Source organism: Dermacentor albipictus, chromosome 1, assembly GCF_038994185.2.
Source record: "Dermacentor albipictus isolate Rhodes 1998 colony chromosome 1, USDA_Dalb.pri_finalv2, whole genome shotgun sequence".
Taxonomy (NCBI): domain Eukaryota; kingdom Metazoa; phylum Arthropoda; class Arachnida; order Ixodida; family Ixodidae; genus Dermacentor; species Dermacentor albipictus.
Genome location: NC_091821.1, coordinates 399,472,944 through 399,491,130, shown reverse-complemented (window position 1 = coordinate 399,491,130; position 18,187 = coordinate 399,472,944). Strand labels below are relative to the sequence as shown.

The following is an 18,187-nucleotide window of genomic DNA, read 5'->3' as shown; positions in this document are numbered from 1 at the left end:
ACCACTATGATATTTATAAAGAGCCTCCCTGTCGATGAAAATATAGGCTGCAACAGTAAAACTATGAGTGGCGCATAGAAAGTAAGTTCCAATTAATTCTTAAATGAGGCACAAACACCAGAAATAACAATGTTCATATATTGTCAGACAGAGTCATGCAAAGTATGTTTATTCAGATGCAAGCCATCCTTGTCAGCAACTTGTGGTAGCACATCACCAAGTTTTGTAGAATGGTGTCGTGGTAATCTGCTGGCGGTGACTGAAACCAGCTGGTCACTTGATGTTTGTGTCCCAATTTAAAAATAATTTGGAACTTACTTTCTGGATGACCCTCAATAACTAAGAAAGAAACATGCACCACAGAACAAGTGCTGGTTGCCAAATGTATTTTTATGCTATGAAATTCCAGCCTTTTATAATAAAGCATGTGTTTATTAATTTGTCAGTATTATGAACCAAAATGTTCAAACCTCAACACATCAGCCACTTATACTGCTAAATTATCTCTAGAGGAAATAATTCTTTAATGACACTTTTGCTGTTGCATTCAGGTATGTTTCAGTCTGTCTTCTTATCTGACATGGCCAAGTTGGTGCTGTTACAAGCATTTTACAGACAGTTTTGTTACAGACAGATACCTAAATCCCCCCCCCCCCCCCAAAAAAAAAAATTGTGGAATGAAACTGCTATATTATGCACAATCAATGAAAATCTGTAATGCATTTTTGAAATTCTCACAATTAATCCATATTTCACACCTTGCACTGAATTTTCCTGCTGCTCATTCACCTTCTTTCAGTGCATGATGTCCTGTAGACTTGAAGTGCTATCTTGTAACACTTCGAAAACCGAAGCCTTACAAAATCGCCGCTCTGTTGTGCAATATTTTTTCTTTTTTTTCTGGCAGCCGTCTCCTAAGCACACGAAAAAACCAGCTACCTACAATGTCATACTGTACTGGCTGACCTGTGTGGTGTCAGGTTTTGTAGCAGCGAAATTAAGCTTTCTGTAAAGCTTTTGGTAGTCCAACAATGCCTGAAAATCTGCATGTCAGTTTTTTTCAGACATAAAGAATGATGCCCTTTAGACCTCAAAATGTGATGAACCAGATAAACCAGATAAGCCCTTTAACAAACTATCTGATTCTGCATGCATGCAGCTTGCCTGCTTATTTAATGGACGGCTTGATTTCAATGCCAACAAGCCAAATTAGAAGAGCCGTCTAGGATCATCACTGCTTGTTTTGCAACACAGCCTTCCCAAAATCGCACATCAGCACATTTACAGCTTCACCTGCCTACCTTGAGGAGTCGGAAATCAGCCACCTTGGCGCGGGAGCGTTCTTCATCCAACGCTTTTTCCAGCAAAGCCAGCTGCTGTTGGTGCTGAGTTTTGATCTCGGACACTGCATGGCAATCACCAACAGCAGCGGTCACTGGCACTCACTGATAACAGCAACAAGTAATTTAAGCCGAGCCAAGTTACAAGCAGAGACAATTGGTGACAAAGAATGACTGGATAACGCACCATGTGGTTGTGTAGAGAAGTGGTTTAAAAAACTGCACCAAGGATGTGGAAATCCCATGCTATAAAAATTACAACTAATGCTCACTGACAAAACTTGTTGGCTGCTGTAAATGGTAACCTTGAGATCATTTCAGCACTCACACACACCACAGCCAGAAGTGGAACACACACTACTGTCAAATGAGCTTCTCTTGGGCTGAAAGAACACATTTTTATACCCAGATAAGCACAGTTAAAATTGAGGGTAATCAATGTGATTCATGCGACAGTAATGTGTTAGCATTCGTTTGCCCCCATTCTGTCCCTTTTGCATTTTGCCATTTCGTGTGGAATGACAATTAAAAACATCAACGTTCAAACAATGTTGTTCTTGAGACTCCGCAGTAAGCAACCGATGCCTTGCTTTGGCTGCTCTTGCCAAGCACTCTTGCTGCTCCTTCTCCATTTCAACTGCGCTCTGCTGGCAGCTTGTCTTCGCTACCCCTGCCAATGGCATTACCTTTGCTTGTCTATTTCGGCTGCAGGTCTTCATCGCATAGCCTCGGCATTCTTGCGTCAACACTCTTGTACAGAATTGCTTGTACCACTCGTAGAAGGTACCACTCGTACCACTCATAATCCATCGTTGCATTTAACTATACAGTACACAGAACACAAATGAAGCGACTACCAGGAGTGAAGTGGATTTGCCGACGACCTAGTGCCAACTGTGCAAAGCTGCATTTCAGCGCACTACGAGTGGTGCCTCCTCTCCTCTTTGATTACCTCCACGCAAGGTGATGCGGTGCTCGTCTGGGTCTATCGTATGATGCCTGCTTCCTCCTCTCCCCTCCCTGCTGCGCACTTCCTCTCGTGACGTCAGGTGCCTCCTCCTCTACCACCTGCATCGCCCTCCTTTCCGGTCCATTCCTCTCCCCTTTCTTGCTGTGCAAAAGCTGACAGATGGGTTTTCTTTCACATGAGCGCTCATTTGTAACACATTAAAACAAGGAAGAACTAGACCATGTATGAAGTGGTTGAAGTAACCCTAAAATTAGCAATGCTTGTGCACAAGATACATGGCCAAAGGTTTGAAAGTAACAATGTGATTTCATCATCTAAGAAAATGTGAAGTGGAAGCTGAGAAAAATCTCACTTTTCTCATGTGTTTCAACAGAAATTGTCTTTGGAAAGTGCCACCGCACCACGAATCGCAGAGCTATCCATTGATGCACTGCCACCATCTTGATGCAGTCATATAAACAGAAATCAGAGGTTCAGACAGCTGCAGTACCGTAATTTGCTATGCAAAATTAAATGCAAAAGGAGCGAGTGAAAAAAAGGAAGAACTTGCGCTGCGATTGGTTACTGCTGATACTTGTGCACAGGAAGCGCTCCACTGCGCACAGAAAGTGCTCCTACTGGCAGACGCAGATTTGAATGAATCACTGGCATATGTGTATTGTGCACATTTTGACAGCAGTGAGCGGTGAATGATGCAATGGTTGCACAAGAAAAAAAGAAGAAAGGAAAAAGGCCTATTTGCGTGTGTGTCTTGGCCACGCTGTAATGACATTCACAATTACTCACTCTGTTTTTGAAGCTGGTCTCGCTCGGCTGAGGCAGCATCAAGAGACTCGGATAGCTGGCGTGCCTGCTGCTCGAGCTCTTGCTGCTCCATGCGCCACTTGGCCTGCGCCTCTGCTTCATTTTCCTGCAAGGCACACAGTATGGGCGCATCACTTGACCAAGCAGGGTGCTGCGAGTGTCACGAGAACTTGATGAAACTGGAGCCTCAAATTTATTATCTTGCAAATGCTCTCTCTCTATCTCTATCATGGTTGCGTAGTAGGTCTACATGCAGCCTACATGTGACATTTTGAATCTCTCGAATAACTGACAGGTCGAAGAGCACCAGATCACCCGAATAAAAACTGAAGAGAAAATTTTCACAAAGCTGAATAAATATCTCAATACAGCTGACCATTTGAGAACATGCGACAATTACAAGCATGAACACAAACGTGATTTCCAAGGCCTTTGTTAGCTTTGCGCACATGCTTGGCAGAAAGCACAAACGTTCTGCAGTGGCCAGTGTAGACTATCTTCTGCTGCTAGTCAACAAACATTAATTGAAACTCTTTAGGGTAATTAATTTTTGGTTTGAATTGTTGGGAGTTCATATCATTTAAACTTAAAGAGGCCCTGAACCATTTTTTACCGAAGTGGAGAAAGGCATTAGAAGTGAAAAGAGGCAATTTCAGAAATACTTTGCCACAAAAAGTACTTCAATGCGTTCACCAGAAGCAGAGTTATTGGCAATCAAACACGGCCTCCGCTGTGCTCCCATTCTTTCTTCAATGCCTTGCACTGCAAAGGCTACGCCGCAGTGGGGCGTGCTCACAATGCTCCGCCTTCTAAATGTCACCGTGGCGCGCAGTTCAAATTTCATTTTGGTTGTTAACGTAGACACCACAACGTCCACCTCTGGTGCCTGTGACGCACTAAACATAAGCCAAACGCAGTTGTCCTCAGCGAGACGCAGTGCACTTAGCTAGTGGACTCATGGCTGCACCTCGAGGCGGCCGCGGTATCTGCGCCGTGTAGCTGACCACAGCTTGATGTCAGCTATCGGCCAATAGCAGCCATCTAAGGGAATGATGAAATAAAGCATCCAGAATAGAGTGAGGACAGGGCCTTCTGTTGAAAAGAGTGGGTGAGAGAAAGGTGACTTTGCGATCCGCTTGCAAGCTGCACGCACTCCGTACGACAGTAAAACTTGGCTGAGATGTTCACAGCAGGGTAGGCTACCCACGGATTATGTTATTTCGCCAAGCCCGAGAGGTGGCTCAGGGCCACTTTAACGTCCAACACAGAACTACTCAGTTGTTATGCTAAGCAACATATGCACCCAGTCGCATGAAAATTATAACATCCCTAACCTTTTTGTAAAAAATCAGGATCAGCTTCTAGTACTAGACAGGTGACCAAGACATGTATTTAAATATATAAAAAATCAAGTCAGGTTTGCAGCAACTTAATACTTCCATACAGTGATATTATGGCCGCTTAGTCACTGGCATTTCTTAGCGGCACTGACCAAGGCATAAAGCCTCTATAAATTGTAATGTGGTAACATTCTGATGTTTTATACCTGATGTGTATCACCTGATCAGCTATTTTTTCCATCATATTGCTCTGCCTTAACACCAAAAATTTCACTTAAAGAATCCAGTGGTTCCAGAATTAATTAAGATACAGTCGAACCTCAAAATAACAAACCTCAATTTAATGCAATGATCTAAGTAGCACATTTTTTTATTTCCATATCCCTGCGTCATTGAAAACCACATTTTTTTTAGCGAAGTTCTCGTGCATCGAATGCACATACCAGGAGCTTCCTTGATAGGCAGATAAAAATGAAGAGCTTCCTTGATAGGCAGATAAAAATGAAAACTTTAGGCAGGGCAAACAGTGCTTTACATGCACCCTTTAATGGACAAAACCACATCATTCATGAAAAGCAAGCGGCAGGTTTAGCAGATGGAGTTCTTCGCTTCCGCCTGAATTGGACTGAATTGCTCTTTAAGATCAAATAAATATTCCAGCATTCACAAATTCATTATTTCCCCGATTAGTATGTGTTGCCCACAAAGTGCCATCTGCCAGGAGTGTTCTCATTTTTATCTTCACTGCTGAAATATACAAATCTTGGTTGAATAAAACTCGCGATTTAACTAAGTTTGCAGCTACACGTAGGACTTTGCTATACCGAGGTTCGACTGTATCGAATTATCTTAGTTTTAATTATGACGAGTTGCCTAAACTGTGAGCGTGAAGGCAAGAGCCAGACCTACAAGTACACTAATGAATGACCCACACCTGCAGCTGCTGCAGCTGGCGCCCTTTCTCATCGAGTGCTCGGGCCAGAGCTTCCCTCTCCTGCATGAGCTGAGTGGACCGCTCACGGCTGTTCTGGATTGTATCTTTACATTTGGCCATCAGGGCTTCCAGGCGCTGAACCTGCATTGTACAAGCGGTGGACACCCATTGGCTGAACAAGGTCGTCCTGAAGCAGTGCTAAAATGGGCATCTATAAAAACTATGGCTACATGAAAACAGCACTAGGTTCTGGAAAGCCCTCACTATTTAGTAGAGCTTCCTTTTATTGCTGTATAACCAGACTGAATCGAACCACATGGATCCAGTGAGCCTTGTTTGGACATACAACTCATGTATTTTCCATATTAACTGTTTCAGGGTGCATAGACCCAGCGCACCATACAGTAAGAAACAAGAAAAATAAGGAGATGACATTACATCTTCCCACAATGCAAGCATGAATGCTGAGTTGTTGACAAGAACCTTTTCCCACAGATGCGTACAGTGGTATCAAATGGACTCAATATGTGACAATGCCAAATGTGTTTGTACAACAATTCCAGTATTTTCCAAATGGCTATATTTACAATGAGCACTGGCAGTGTAGTCACAATGGACACTTCACAGAATCACCAGGAGTGCTCAGCACATCGGGGGGGTCACTTTTCCATCTTGCAATGCCATGCCAAACTGACTGCAGAAGGCAAAGGCACCACAGCGTACAAAATGTGTCAACATCCCCACCGCTAATACTCCCTTCAAAGATCAAATGCCACTGTAACTTCTGCATTAATGGTTCAAAAATGATGCACATTGGTAGTATGATCCTTAACAACCCAACATTATGTGATCACCTGCATGCAAACGTAAACACGTAAGAAAACGTAGCCACCAGCCCTCTACCTTTTCTTTGTAGTGCGCCAACTCTTCATCCTGCACCGTGGAATCGCAAGGGGCACCGGGGATGGCATTGTTGGCTTTCAGCAGGGCCACCTTGGTCTCGAGCGTCTGGATGATGTGCTCTTTCTCCTCCAGCTGGCAGCGCAGGTTCTCTTCCAGGTGAGCTTTGGCCTGCTGCTCTAGCTGAGCCTGCTCTCGCAACTCCCCCATGCGGCGCAAGGCCTTGTCCTGGCTCTCGCTCAAGATGCGCTGCAATGGGCCCACACGTACTCACCCACACATACAAAATAAAATGCTTCATTTCTCGGGCAGCCTCTCCTGATAAGGCCACTACCTTGGGAGTGGCCACCCTGACAAATCTTGAGGGGCACCAATAAAGACAACTATCATTGAACCTCGATATAATGCACACAGATGCAATGAATTATTGGATATAACAAAGTGCATATATATATATGTATATAACATATGTATAAGTACATATATAACAATGTTTCTTGACAATATTAGTGTTAACGAATAGATGTCTATAATGAACATCAGATATAATGAAGGTATTTTCACATCAGATGAGAGTTCTTTATTACAAGCATCGACCATACTATCAGCATGAAGGGTGCTAGTATCTACTTTGCAGGCAAATAGTGGGCAACTGCAAGACAGCGAGAGGTGTCTGCCTAGACTATGTGTGTTGTCCAATTCTTATGAGCTAAAAGAGCCTCAAGCTCCTATTTCACATGATAATCGAACAGAACATCAGCACAAAGACAGCAAATGTTTCTGTAATTCAGAGAAACTATTAGGATCCTGGTTGTCAGTGTGATTTAAGTGGAGTAATACAGCACACAAGGTAGGCATCCTCTATTAGGCCTTTGCTATCATGACAAAGAATGTTTTATCCCACATGTGCAACGTCTGCAATTCAATAGTGGATGGTGAGTCATAAAATATAAACGAATAGAAAAAGTTTTTCATTGATATTGTACACAACAAAACTAAAACACGGTTTTAAGGCTAGCACACTTTGAAGCACATGTAGACAGTTGATATAAAGTGAACTGTCACCCATAAAAACAGCAGTTAGTCAGGATGGTTCCAAGTTACACTTCAATTTACTTATCACTTAACTTCAGTTGACTTTACATATCCCACTTTTACCACACTATGGCAATCCCTCACTGCTCAAGTTATTGCGCACTAAGGCACTTATAATGCTTGGAACCAAATGAACTGTACTGTAGAGGAATGCCCGTGCGGCAGCCAAGTCGCCAGTCGTCCGAGAGGCACGAGCTCGAGATTGCCTGGGCTGCTCTGGTTGAGACGCTGCCAACGCTGCCTGCTGCTCGCTTGTCCTGTCCTTTGTTTGCATTAGATTTTGGTGGAGGTGCTACAGTTTTCCCCAACCCTGAAATTACGCAACTGAACTCTGCTATCCATGCCTGATGGCGCCGGCCAGACATCCCCACCGGTCTCACAAGCCATCGTACATGCTGGTGCCCAGCGTCAGCGGCGTACCAATACAGAGAACCAATAATCAAACAGGTTCTCTCAGCCTCGCTTTCTGACATTATCCACAGAACTGCACTAAAAATCTGACGAGCAGGGTTTCAAGCACAGCGCTTGCAACTTCATAAACTTTCAGCTGCTGTCTGGAGGACATTTATCAGCAATCCCTTAGCAAGAAATTATGGCACATGGTATGACAGAAAAACCATAATACTCCTCTCAAGGCCGCAGCAGATTTTACAACTGGAGAATGGGCAATGTTTAAGCTTTAGAGATGACTGAGATGACTTGGAACGTACACTAAAGGAATTAATGAGAGTCCGGGGCGGCTGACGTGCCTCCGGGACATGCCGTGAAAGTGCATGGGAAACGCGAATACATGTTCTGTACTCTAAAATTGAGACGCTGGCTATTCACTGCTTGCTCACCCCTCCACATGCGCCTCAAGGGGCGAGCGGAAAACCAATAAATTCAGTTTCCTGGACCGTGCCACTGAAGTGGTCATTCTGAGTGACCTATTGCCCTTCTTGAAATACGCACGTGCTGACTTGATGTCGGTTGTCTGTTAAACATTCAAAAACTGGACCACAAGGAGGCTATTTAACTCGGCTCCCTAAATCTAAGCCCATGGGCGCACTTGCTTTGCGAATCCCACGCATATATTCTTTTTTGGAACTATTTTTTTTTTCCGCACCGTAGCTGGACCACAGAGTTGCCGGAACGGGCCGTGCCTTGTATATGTGTACTGTGACACTGTGTTTCTTTTCACAAGTTGCCGCTCTTCTGTCTTCCTTCTGGGCCCCTTCTCTATTGTGCCCCCCACCACCCGGTTCAACTTGCCCTCTCTCCCGCTACAACGGCAGCCCACGCACTGGTGCTGCGGAGCGACCGTTTTCTCCCTCCTTGCCTCGGGTGCACGGGAACCTAGCTGCCGCTACTTCCCGCCCCCCTCACTCTCCGACTTACGTCTCCCTCCTCTTGTGTGCTTCTTTCTCTTTCTTTCCTTTTTTTTTCTTTTCTTTCTTTTCCCTTTTTTTTTTCCTCACTGACCTCCTTACTCTACATACATGTGACTCCGCCTTCCTCTTGCCCTGCACAGCTGCCAAAGGCCGCTGTAAATCTGCCAAGGCGCCGAAAATCAATCACTGTCACAACTGTTCCTCTCGGTTTGATGTATGTAAGAACGACCGGGCACCCGGTCTGGTGTCTTCACTACCAGGGCCGAACTGCCATTTTTTTGTAAACCCTGATGAAGATCGGTCCACCGATCGAAACTGTCGAAATTAAATACTTGTTCTGTTTACCTTGTAGCACCACTCAAGTTCTATATATATACATACATTCCCACTAATCTATGCACACTTTCATATGTAAAACTAGTTCACAAGAAAGTCTAAGACAATATCCATGAGTGATGGCCACAAGAAGCCATAAAAACCTGCCTATGTAAAATTATATGTAAGAGAGTTCAAATAAGCCTTCATTTCATTCCTAACAAGCAATGGCTTGCTGCTATTTTTATGCAGTGTTGCTGCTTTCCTTACCATAAGCTGCGACAGCTAAAGAGAAAAGAGGCATGCAAGGCATCATTTCACTTTTGCAAAAGTGATCGACAAGCCAGGCTATACTACATATTTTTTTTAATTAAAAAGGTTGTTCAAGCCATTTTAGTAACTGGGTCACTATTCTGCTGCATTACGCAAAGAGTCACTTACCCTAATCTTTTCCTTCTCCGCATCCAAGGAACGGTACGCTTGCACTGCCTGCATGAATAACACCAGGTTTGGAATATTCATCTCGGGAGTCAACCAAAATGACAGAGCCTACCGAAAGCATTTGTATGTCAGTCTGATAGCCTTAAACAGCACACACTAGGTGAGCCATTGAAACACCACCTTTCCATGTGTCAAAAACACAATGGAAAAGAAATTATACTGTTAGTAGAGGTAGTCACTTTGTGCTGCTATAGTTTCCCAATGTGCAAGGATACTGCATTTTTTGTGACTTGCTCGGCCGTAAGAGCATACTAGAAAAAGAACTGAGACTGCATCATGGACCGCACGCTAGATGGGTAATATAATTTAGACATGTAACCTTCAATGTATTGTGATCTGCTATATGGTAGCAAACTTAGTGACTTGTCAAACACCACTGATTGCCTTCTCATACGATGAGGTTATTTGTTTTTGGGGTGATGAATGAAGGTGAACACCAACGTGGAATGGACTTGTCTCATAAGTGTGCTGTGTATTGGTTCCTTAACCATTTTATCACATTCTTTCCACTTGCCACGTACTGCTACGACAATATGTGTGTGCATACATTTATGCCCCATAATTGAGAAAAATAAACAGTTGCTTGTCGTGCCTCATCCCCATTTAAGCATGCTTTTTCTCCTGCATCTTTCTTGTTGTTCCAGTAGTGCAGTTTCGATCAACGAAATTTTTAGTCCTTGCCCAATATTTCAGTCTTTCCTTGAAAGTAATATCTAAAAAACTTAGCATGCTAAATGTTCTATTTAGTTGTAAATGAAGTATCATTCTTTGTTTATTACTAAATAATTGACAAACAAGTCCCAGCCAAATCCCACCAATCCATGGTGCTAAAACAAGGTTGTAGAGTGATCGCAAACTTACTTCAACTACCTTCTACTTCTGCTTTATTTTCTCAAACACCAAGCAAGTCTGCACTCTCATTAGAGTCACGAATTTGGTGTTTCAGAAAAGTGTTTCACAAACCTAACTTGACACTCTCTTTAATGTTGCTTTAAGGTGCCCAAAACTGTGATGCAAATAAAGGCACAGCTTCGTGGAACTTGCCTCCGAGTACTTGTTGCGGTACTTGCGGACGCGTGCACGAGCAGTTTGGAAGGCTGCCCAGAGCTCCTCTTTAGAGATATAATCAAGGCTGAGCTCCTCCGCCTCGCTTTCCGCATCTGAGGGGGCGACCAGGGCTGGACTGTTTTCGGGTGGCCGGTACAGCGGCAGCAGGTCCGTGCTGTTGCTCGCACCATCCTCCTGGGGTAAAGCAATCATGCTGTTTGTTAGCAATGTGCAGTCTTATCTCTGAGAAAGAGTGCTGGGCCTGCCTTTTAGCAAAAAGTGTCATGCTCAACGTAAGTAGATCAGGTGAAAACACACAGACATTCTACTGGCCTTATTTATACAGTGCGTGTAGTTGTGCACTGGAAAGCTCAGTTGGTAAAGCAGGAAAAAAAAATGACCACCATTCCACTCTGTGAAGATGGAATGGTAGCGAAAGCTGACGACAGTCAAAGCTCTCAAACGAAAAGCAAAGTGCTTTCGCTGCCATTCCATCTTCACAGAGTGGAATGGTTCTCATTTTTTGCGTTGCAAGTCTGGCGTTGTTACTCGTTTGGAGGTGCCCGGGCTTGCGATTGTAGTTTTCGTTCAGCATCGCGGGAACGTTCTTCATTGGTGGTTGTTTCGCGCCGGTGCCGTTTACATTCTCGTTGCTGTTCCTTCCGGTGCTCCTTGTATGCATGTTGTTCTTTGGGTGCACAAACTATACGTGTCTGCCCCATCGATAATGCAGCTGTTTTTAGCACCAATATCTCTCCTGCTTATGTACTGTGATAACCCTGATGTCAAGCTATTGTTGATGGTGAGCATGCTAATCTGTTCTGCATTTTGACATTTGCGCAGCTGCACTGCACCCGCACAGGTTTGTTAGAAATCGCTAAATCCGTTTTTGTTGCCGGTCACCAAAACAAAACTACGAAAGGTTTGTCATATACAGCTTTTGCTGTTAAAAAAAAGCATGAAGAAGTGCAAAATATAACGTCAAGTTGCCACAGTTCTGTTTTGGTTTTATAAGCGTCTAAGCATTTTGCTTGTGTAATATTATGTAGCATGCTCCATTTTGCCACTATTCATATGTTGCATGCTTCAGACACAACGTGAATCAAAATCATAGAATTTTGCAGTTCGAACATACATAGCACTCTTATAAAGGAGGAATGCCAAAAAGGCATAGCAGAGGACCAAAAGGGCATGTGAAACACCCCTATTTGCCTTTCTCAATTTTCTCAGTCCTCTATATGCTTCTGCTGACATATGAGCACTCAAAAGCACACAAAAGTGTCAGTGAAAATGGATGCCACTATTGATAGATTCTGTATACAGGAGAGCATGTTCACTGGGACAGCAGCAATAGTTGCATTTTTGTTTTTAAAGGAGCACGAAATGGCTGCACACAAATGGCTGAGTGTCAGTGAACGTTGCACATATAGCATGGAGCACACAGTCCAAAAGCTGGGTATGCTTGTAATAGCAAGAGATGACAGATAAAAACCATGGATGCTCTAGACATTGCACAACCCTGCTACAATGTTGCTAGATGAGTGATATTTATTCAGCATTCATGTGTAAGAATGCAAGTTTTCCCATAGTGGTAATTAGTCAGTCAAGAATCTTACCTCATTTGGTTGCTGGTCATCCTCTGTGATGCTAAAGGATGCCTCGCTGTTGCTGCCACTTTCTCCAGGGCCCACCTGCATGCATGCCCACACAAGATTAAAAACATCACAAACATAGCTGCATGGCAGGAGTGGTTCGTCTGGCAACTACACATCAGACACAAAGTGTCACGGCTCATATGATGCTTCTACTTGCAATTCAGGCAAACACAACAGGTCACTCACTGCTCGCAAATAGGGGCCAAGTAAAATCACTAGGTAGTTTTTCCCATGGCATTTCGATGGGCAGGAGTCAAAATGAAGGAAAGGTATGGCACACAGTACGCACTTCATTATTTCATAGGTTGCTTTCAACCAACCAACATTGCTGCCTGCCTATGGCATGCTAGAAATTGATGATATGCAAACTAGCACTGCCCTGAAATGTAGATCACTTGCTGGCTCACGCTTTATGCTAAAGCAAGTACTGCATGCAATACAATGTAGCAGTCCCTGGCGGATCCAGAGGGGGTGTGGAGCGCATTCATTTTTGTCATAGCATGAAAACACGGGATGTAAAGACAGAAAAGAAAGGACAGTGCTGACTATTGACTGAACTTTTATTGAAGAGAGGAAACTATGTATAGAGTGAAATACAATGGTGGTGATACACATATGCACAAAGTGTTTGTTTATCATCAGCAATTAACCATATATCAACTGACAGTACTAAGTATGCAGTATGTAGGCACAAGGTTGGGCTGCAGTGGTTGGCCTGACATCTTTGGGTTACGTGCTGCCAATGCTGTTGCGGCAGGTGGGGGACACAAGTGTGGCCAAACCTTGTAAGAGAGAGAGAAAGAACTTTATTGAGGAAAAAATTAATAGGGTTATGGGGGCCGGACGGTGAGCCATCAGTCCGGGACTTCAGTGGCCACAGCCACGCACCGGGCCTAGTTGAAGAGACTCAAATGAGTCTCCAGGTCAGTCTGGGCAATGATGGCTGCCCAAGGCTCCCTATTTTGTATAGGTCTGATAGCAGGATGACAAGGGAGATTGTAAAGGCCTATGAAATTGCAAAACTAGAGGAAAGGTGCATAAACAAGCCATCAGTGTCCCTATATGAAAAAGAGATATGATTCCTCGGTTTACCATTACAACTATTGCAGTGCATGTTTTGATCATGCCTTGGACACGTGTACGGTTCATCGACATGCACCACTGAATGTTTTTTATTGTTGTCTCGTTTGTTTCCACTCATTCAGTACATATTTATCGATGCTTGTGAAAATAAAATCTATAGCTGAAAGCTAGTGCTGTCTGTGTATCTGTTTCTACGTCCTTGTTCAGTCATGCTGACACATTCTATTATGGATTCAAACCAACTAGCCCACCAATGTGTTTTAATCCCTGAAAGAATTTTTCACTAATTGGTGTGAATTTTAATTTTGGGGCCATGATTTGCACTCTCATGTCACGTGGGGCAAAGACAGTCTTTCCCGCACCAGGGACATTGGTTGGCACATCTGTTAGCCAGACGGCATGCCACTGCACCAGATGGGGTAGGTGCTTGTATGGATTTTTCTGTATAGCCGAGCCTCCTCCACTGTTAGTTGCGAGTTTGGCGCAGTGAGTTCTTGGCGTAAACAATGTTGACATTCTAAAACATCAAGGTGTGCAGTCAATGGAGATGCACATGAATGTGAAAATATTTCAGGCTGGTAATGGGCACCATACAAATAAATTCTGCTTTCTGAAGTCAACTCGGATAGATATGATTCACCTAATGCAAGAGACTCACAGATGCATGGCAGCTAAGTTAACAAGTACAACTTGTTGGTGTACCATGGTGTGCCACTAGAAAATGGCATATTGAATACAATGAAATAAAAGAGAAAGAAAGAAAAAGAGTGTTTATCATAACTTTTTTTTTCGTGGATATGCTTTTAGAATGGATGTGGCCCAATTATTGCCATGGAAGCAGCACTAGCTTACTACATTGGGTAGGCGGCAGTAATGAATTGCTGATCAAATAACACAGTTGGATTAGCAACAATTACTACGTTTCAGAATTGGTAAATGAGCTCCATTAGCAACTGTTATGATATGAGACAGAGAGTTCCTATATATAACTTAATGACCACAACATTTTCTCTGTGAAAGGTTCTTCTGAAGTGCCCAGTGTCGGTCGATTGTTATACAAACTTGAGCCTTTTATGGGCGCTGATTTCGGGCCAAGCTCCGCAATCTTGGCCATGAACGTGGGGCCAGCGTTGCGCCAAATTTTTGTTTCATTCAGATAACGCCTGTTAATCGTCTTTCACAAGCCCAGTAGCAGCAAACTTTGACATGGTGGAAAATGTCAAGGCGAAAAATTATACAGAGGTGCTTGTAATCATAAACCGACAGGTGCGCAGCGGTAATGGAGCCAACACAACTACACAAACTTTCAACGCAGTGCAATACGCCTAACCGAGCCTACGGCTTTAGTTAAAACAGTTCACGTTAAAATGGACGTACAGGAACTAGTACTGACGCAGCATTCTGGCAATTAAGACAGCGAAGAACGCTCTGGCATGATGTGTGGATCGACGTTATCGGATGAAAGTAGTTGTACAGCAGACAGCAACTACTAGTATGAACCAAAAACTTTGACCTCACTTTTTTTTTACTAATGAGCGGAGCTAATCTCCGACCAAAACCCGCGGCCAACAAGAAAAAGAAGACAACCACGATAAGGATCGTTTCTGCTACCACCACCTCGGCATGATCGGGTGTGCCATGTCGGTGGGAGAGATTCGTGTTCACAGATGTCATCGTTCGCCGCGCTGTCCACGCGGCCGCGTGCGCGCGTGACGCTTTCGCCGCACGCTCAGTTCTTACAGGTGTCACACCAAACTCCTCTAATTTTCGAGAGGGCCATAGGAACGATGCGGCACTTAAGCACCGATAACTCGCGCGTAAACAAACTCACCTGTCCTGCTGGAAACTGCGGGAATCGTATGGGGGACTGCTTCACTTCTTCGACGATTTTTTCCTTCAGACGCTTGAACATTTCTGAGAGGCACCTCTAGGGGAATATAACGCCACGAAACATCGTCCATTTGACCCGAAACCCCCCCGCGACAGCAGTTCCGATTAGCCACACGCACTCACACGGCAACCTCCATACGCCAGCTGCCTTTAGCATGCCTGGCACGAACGCCACAGGAGCACGCCCACGACCTCAGTTTTGAATAATCAATATTACTGCGATTTTCACGCGTCTTATAATCGCACTTAATTAATACAGGTGGATCTCGCTCGATCTGACACTCGATACGAAAATCGCAATGAAATAAGCAATTAACCCATGCACTTCCGGTATATGTTGCTCTCTATTTGGAGACGTCCGGGAAATCATGGCGCTTGCGCGGTTGTGAACCTCGCTAAGATTGTTCAGCAGGGGTTCTTTACCACGTGTGGACATTGAGCTGTTGTGGCTGTGGTCGTGCGAGGACATCGCAATAATCTGTACCGTAGGATGCTGCCGTCCATATCAAGGTTCAAGAGGCATTAGCTGAGACTTCCAGTGAGTGCGCCCCTCTCGATTAAGTTCGCATCTCGATTTCCTTTCGCCCCCGCACTTGAGGCGACCGCAGCACGAGCCAGTGTCCACCACAGAGCGTGTTTCGAAGTGCTGGCTCTACCGGCGGATACGATGAGAATATGTGCCTTATTGCCCTCGTGCTAGTGGCACACCTATGCCGCCAAGTCGGCGAAGGAAAGACACCTGGGCAAGGTGTGGCTGTGTGACAGCAGCGGTGCAGTACTGCTGTGAGTACTATCTACCCACAAAACCTTTTCGACTCCTTCTCTAAACACTGGTCAGCATGCAAAGTACGAGTTCCAGAGATTTCCCATCTCGGCGAAACGCTTGTTTGTGGGTGCATTTGGCTTTAGTTTCGGCCACACGAACGTTTTTCCTCTGGACCCGAGTTCTTTTGGGGCGTGTAGGGTGCTGACAAGAGATAAGCAAATTAACCCATTCTGAGCAACCTGCTCAGACTCCTCGAAAAATTTCGTGGTGTCCCACGTGTATGTTAAAAATATTTCAACAAACGTGCATAGGTAAGCATTCAAACTAAGCACCAATTGCAAGCCTTGGAAGTACTGGCACCATGAATAATTCACGCAGCTCATGATCGCGATCACCTCTGTGATCGATTAGGTCGATGTTTAATGTATCACTAGTTAAAGCTTATTCCTGTGTCATGGTTTACAAAATCCTTATTCTTATAGCAGTTATTCGTAAGCGCTTTGTAGGAAGTGTCTGCTTTAGAAGGGCCTTCGAGAAATCGGATTAACCGAACTACCTTCCAGCCGAATTCATCCCGAAATGCAGGCACTTGGCATTTAATGTATTTGCCTGCCATCACTGGTGATCTTTTTCGTCATATGAGTAAACACCCATGATCCCACAAGGGTTAGGGAATCGCACGGTAAACGGTGGCCTTTGAGGAGAGGTCTCTCTTGTTTTTGGCACATTTACCCGTCGTACATGTTGCTCAGAAAGCTGTCACGAAATCTTTAAGGTACTTTGTAATGTTGTTCACAGCAAACGGTGATGTGGTTGAGCAAAATTCCATCTGCAGTCATTATAATAGTCTTACTGAGATGTTGGAAGTCCCAACATGAAAAAAACAGTTGTTTCCTGTGAAGCTGTGCTGTATATCACAATGTATTGATCAATCAACGGCCTTCCGTCATATATGTGTATTGTCTTTTCTTATGGTAATACTGTCTTTTGTGCAAGCTGCCTCTGTATGTACAAGCACCTCATAAACTTTAAGCTCAGTTTAGCATATCTGTGAGTTTGCGACAAAATACAATTTTAAGGCCAGATGTTCAATTTGATTGTTGGACATGGCTATGATTAATGGCTTCGTTTTTGTACACAGGTGTAGTTTCACTCACTGAAGAATTTTGGGGCTACTCTAACATAAATGGTCCTGAGCACCCTTAATAATTTTGCACGAAAAACTAATCATGCTATTTGAATCTTCAGCAATTCTGAATGTAACTCACTGGTTTCATATGGCTTTTGTTCAAGTTTTATGTCTGGAATTCTCACTAGCTCGTGATTTGGGGTTTTTGTTTTCCTTCTGGTGCTCTTTTTTTTTGTGCTCCACTACATGTGACAAGAAAAGCACTGCTGCCTTTTTTTGCTGAAAGTTTGTGCATCAGAGTACAACAAGGCATCCTTATTTTATTGAAGTGTACATTATAGTTTAATTAACATGCACACTAGGAAACTTTGTTGCACCTAATGTGTTTTTGCTACTCACTATGTGCTGTCAGCATGGTGACTTCTCTGAGTAGTGTTGACAGCTGGGTTGGTTATTAAAACTCTCTTGTGCTGGTGGCTAGCCCAAAAGTTGTACTGTATAAAAAAGACACGGGGGACAGTCTGTCTTGTGCAATTCTCTACTTTTTTTTTTTCCTGGGATTATTTTTTGAGCAACTGCCATAGAAGGATTTTGTTTCTTTTTAAAAAACTGCTGCTAAAGCTCTAATGAATTGTCATAAAAAAAAGAATGGCAGGCTGGGTATTATAAGACCAGAGTTTCATAATATCAACTACTTTTTTACAATGTGGGCTTTCCATTGCTCAAAGCACTAAAAGAGAAAAGAAAGGGTGCCATGATAAATGTTAAACGTTGTCACATATGCCAAACACTTGTAATAATTGTACTGCCAACCTTGAATGATAATTTTCCCATACATTTTCATATTTTTACTTTATAATCTAGAAGATGAAGAAATCCACGCGCTTGTTGTGAAAGCAAAATATTTGCTTCCATGTCTGCAGTGGCCGCAGCCCAAGGGTTTGAAAAAGAAAAATGTTCAGGCAGAGAAAAAAAAATGTGCAGCTTTTTATTCAAGTGTATGTGATATATATTCTTTGCTCTGGTTTCTTATAACAGTAAGTTAACC

The 18,187-nt window shown here is 43.7% G+C and overlaps 2 protein-coding genes across 4 annotated transcripts in view; one reads left to right on the top strand and one right to left on the bottom strand.

Moving 5' to 3' along the window:
- LOC135918779 (golgin subfamily A member 4-like) overlaps nt 1-15,408 on the bottom strand; it is a 34,861-nt gene extending 19,453 nt beyond the window's left edge. For both annotated transcript variants that reach the window (XM_065452476.2, XM_065452477.2), the window contains exons 1-8: nt 15,186-15,408; nt 12,233-12,307; nt 10,610-10,811; nt 9,510-9,553; nt 6,292-6,537; nt 5,389-5,529; nt 3,097-3,220; nt 1,302-1,405 (exon numbers count right to left, since the gene is read on the bottom strand). In XM_065452476.2, coding sequence (XP_065308548.1) covers nt 1,302-1,405; nt 3,097-3,220; nt 5,389-5,529; nt 6,292-6,537; nt 9,510-9,553; nt 10,610-10,811; nt 12,233-12,307; nt 15,186-15,266 — 1,017 coding nt within the window. In that variant the 5' untranslated portion in view covers nt 15,267-15,408. The remainder of the gene's footprint in view (nt 1-1,301; nt 1,406-3,096; nt 3,221-5,388; nt 5,530-6,291; nt 6,538-9,509; nt 9,554-10,609; nt 10,812-12,232; nt 12,308-15,185) is intronic.
- A 201-nt stretch (nt 15,409-15,609) lies between these two features.
- Nucleotides 15,610-18,187, top strand: part of LOC135918780 (leucine-rich repeat flightless-interacting protein 2) — a 57,381-nt gene continuing 54,803 nt past the window's right edge. The window contains exon 1 of one of the 2 annotated variants that reach the window (XM_065452480.2): nt 15,610-15,782. The gene's annotated coding sequence lies outside the window, so the exon portion shown is untranslated. Of the gene's footprint in view, nt 16,028-18,187 lie in introns of both variants that reach the window. The other variant, XM_065452479.2, reaches the window with a different exon arrangement.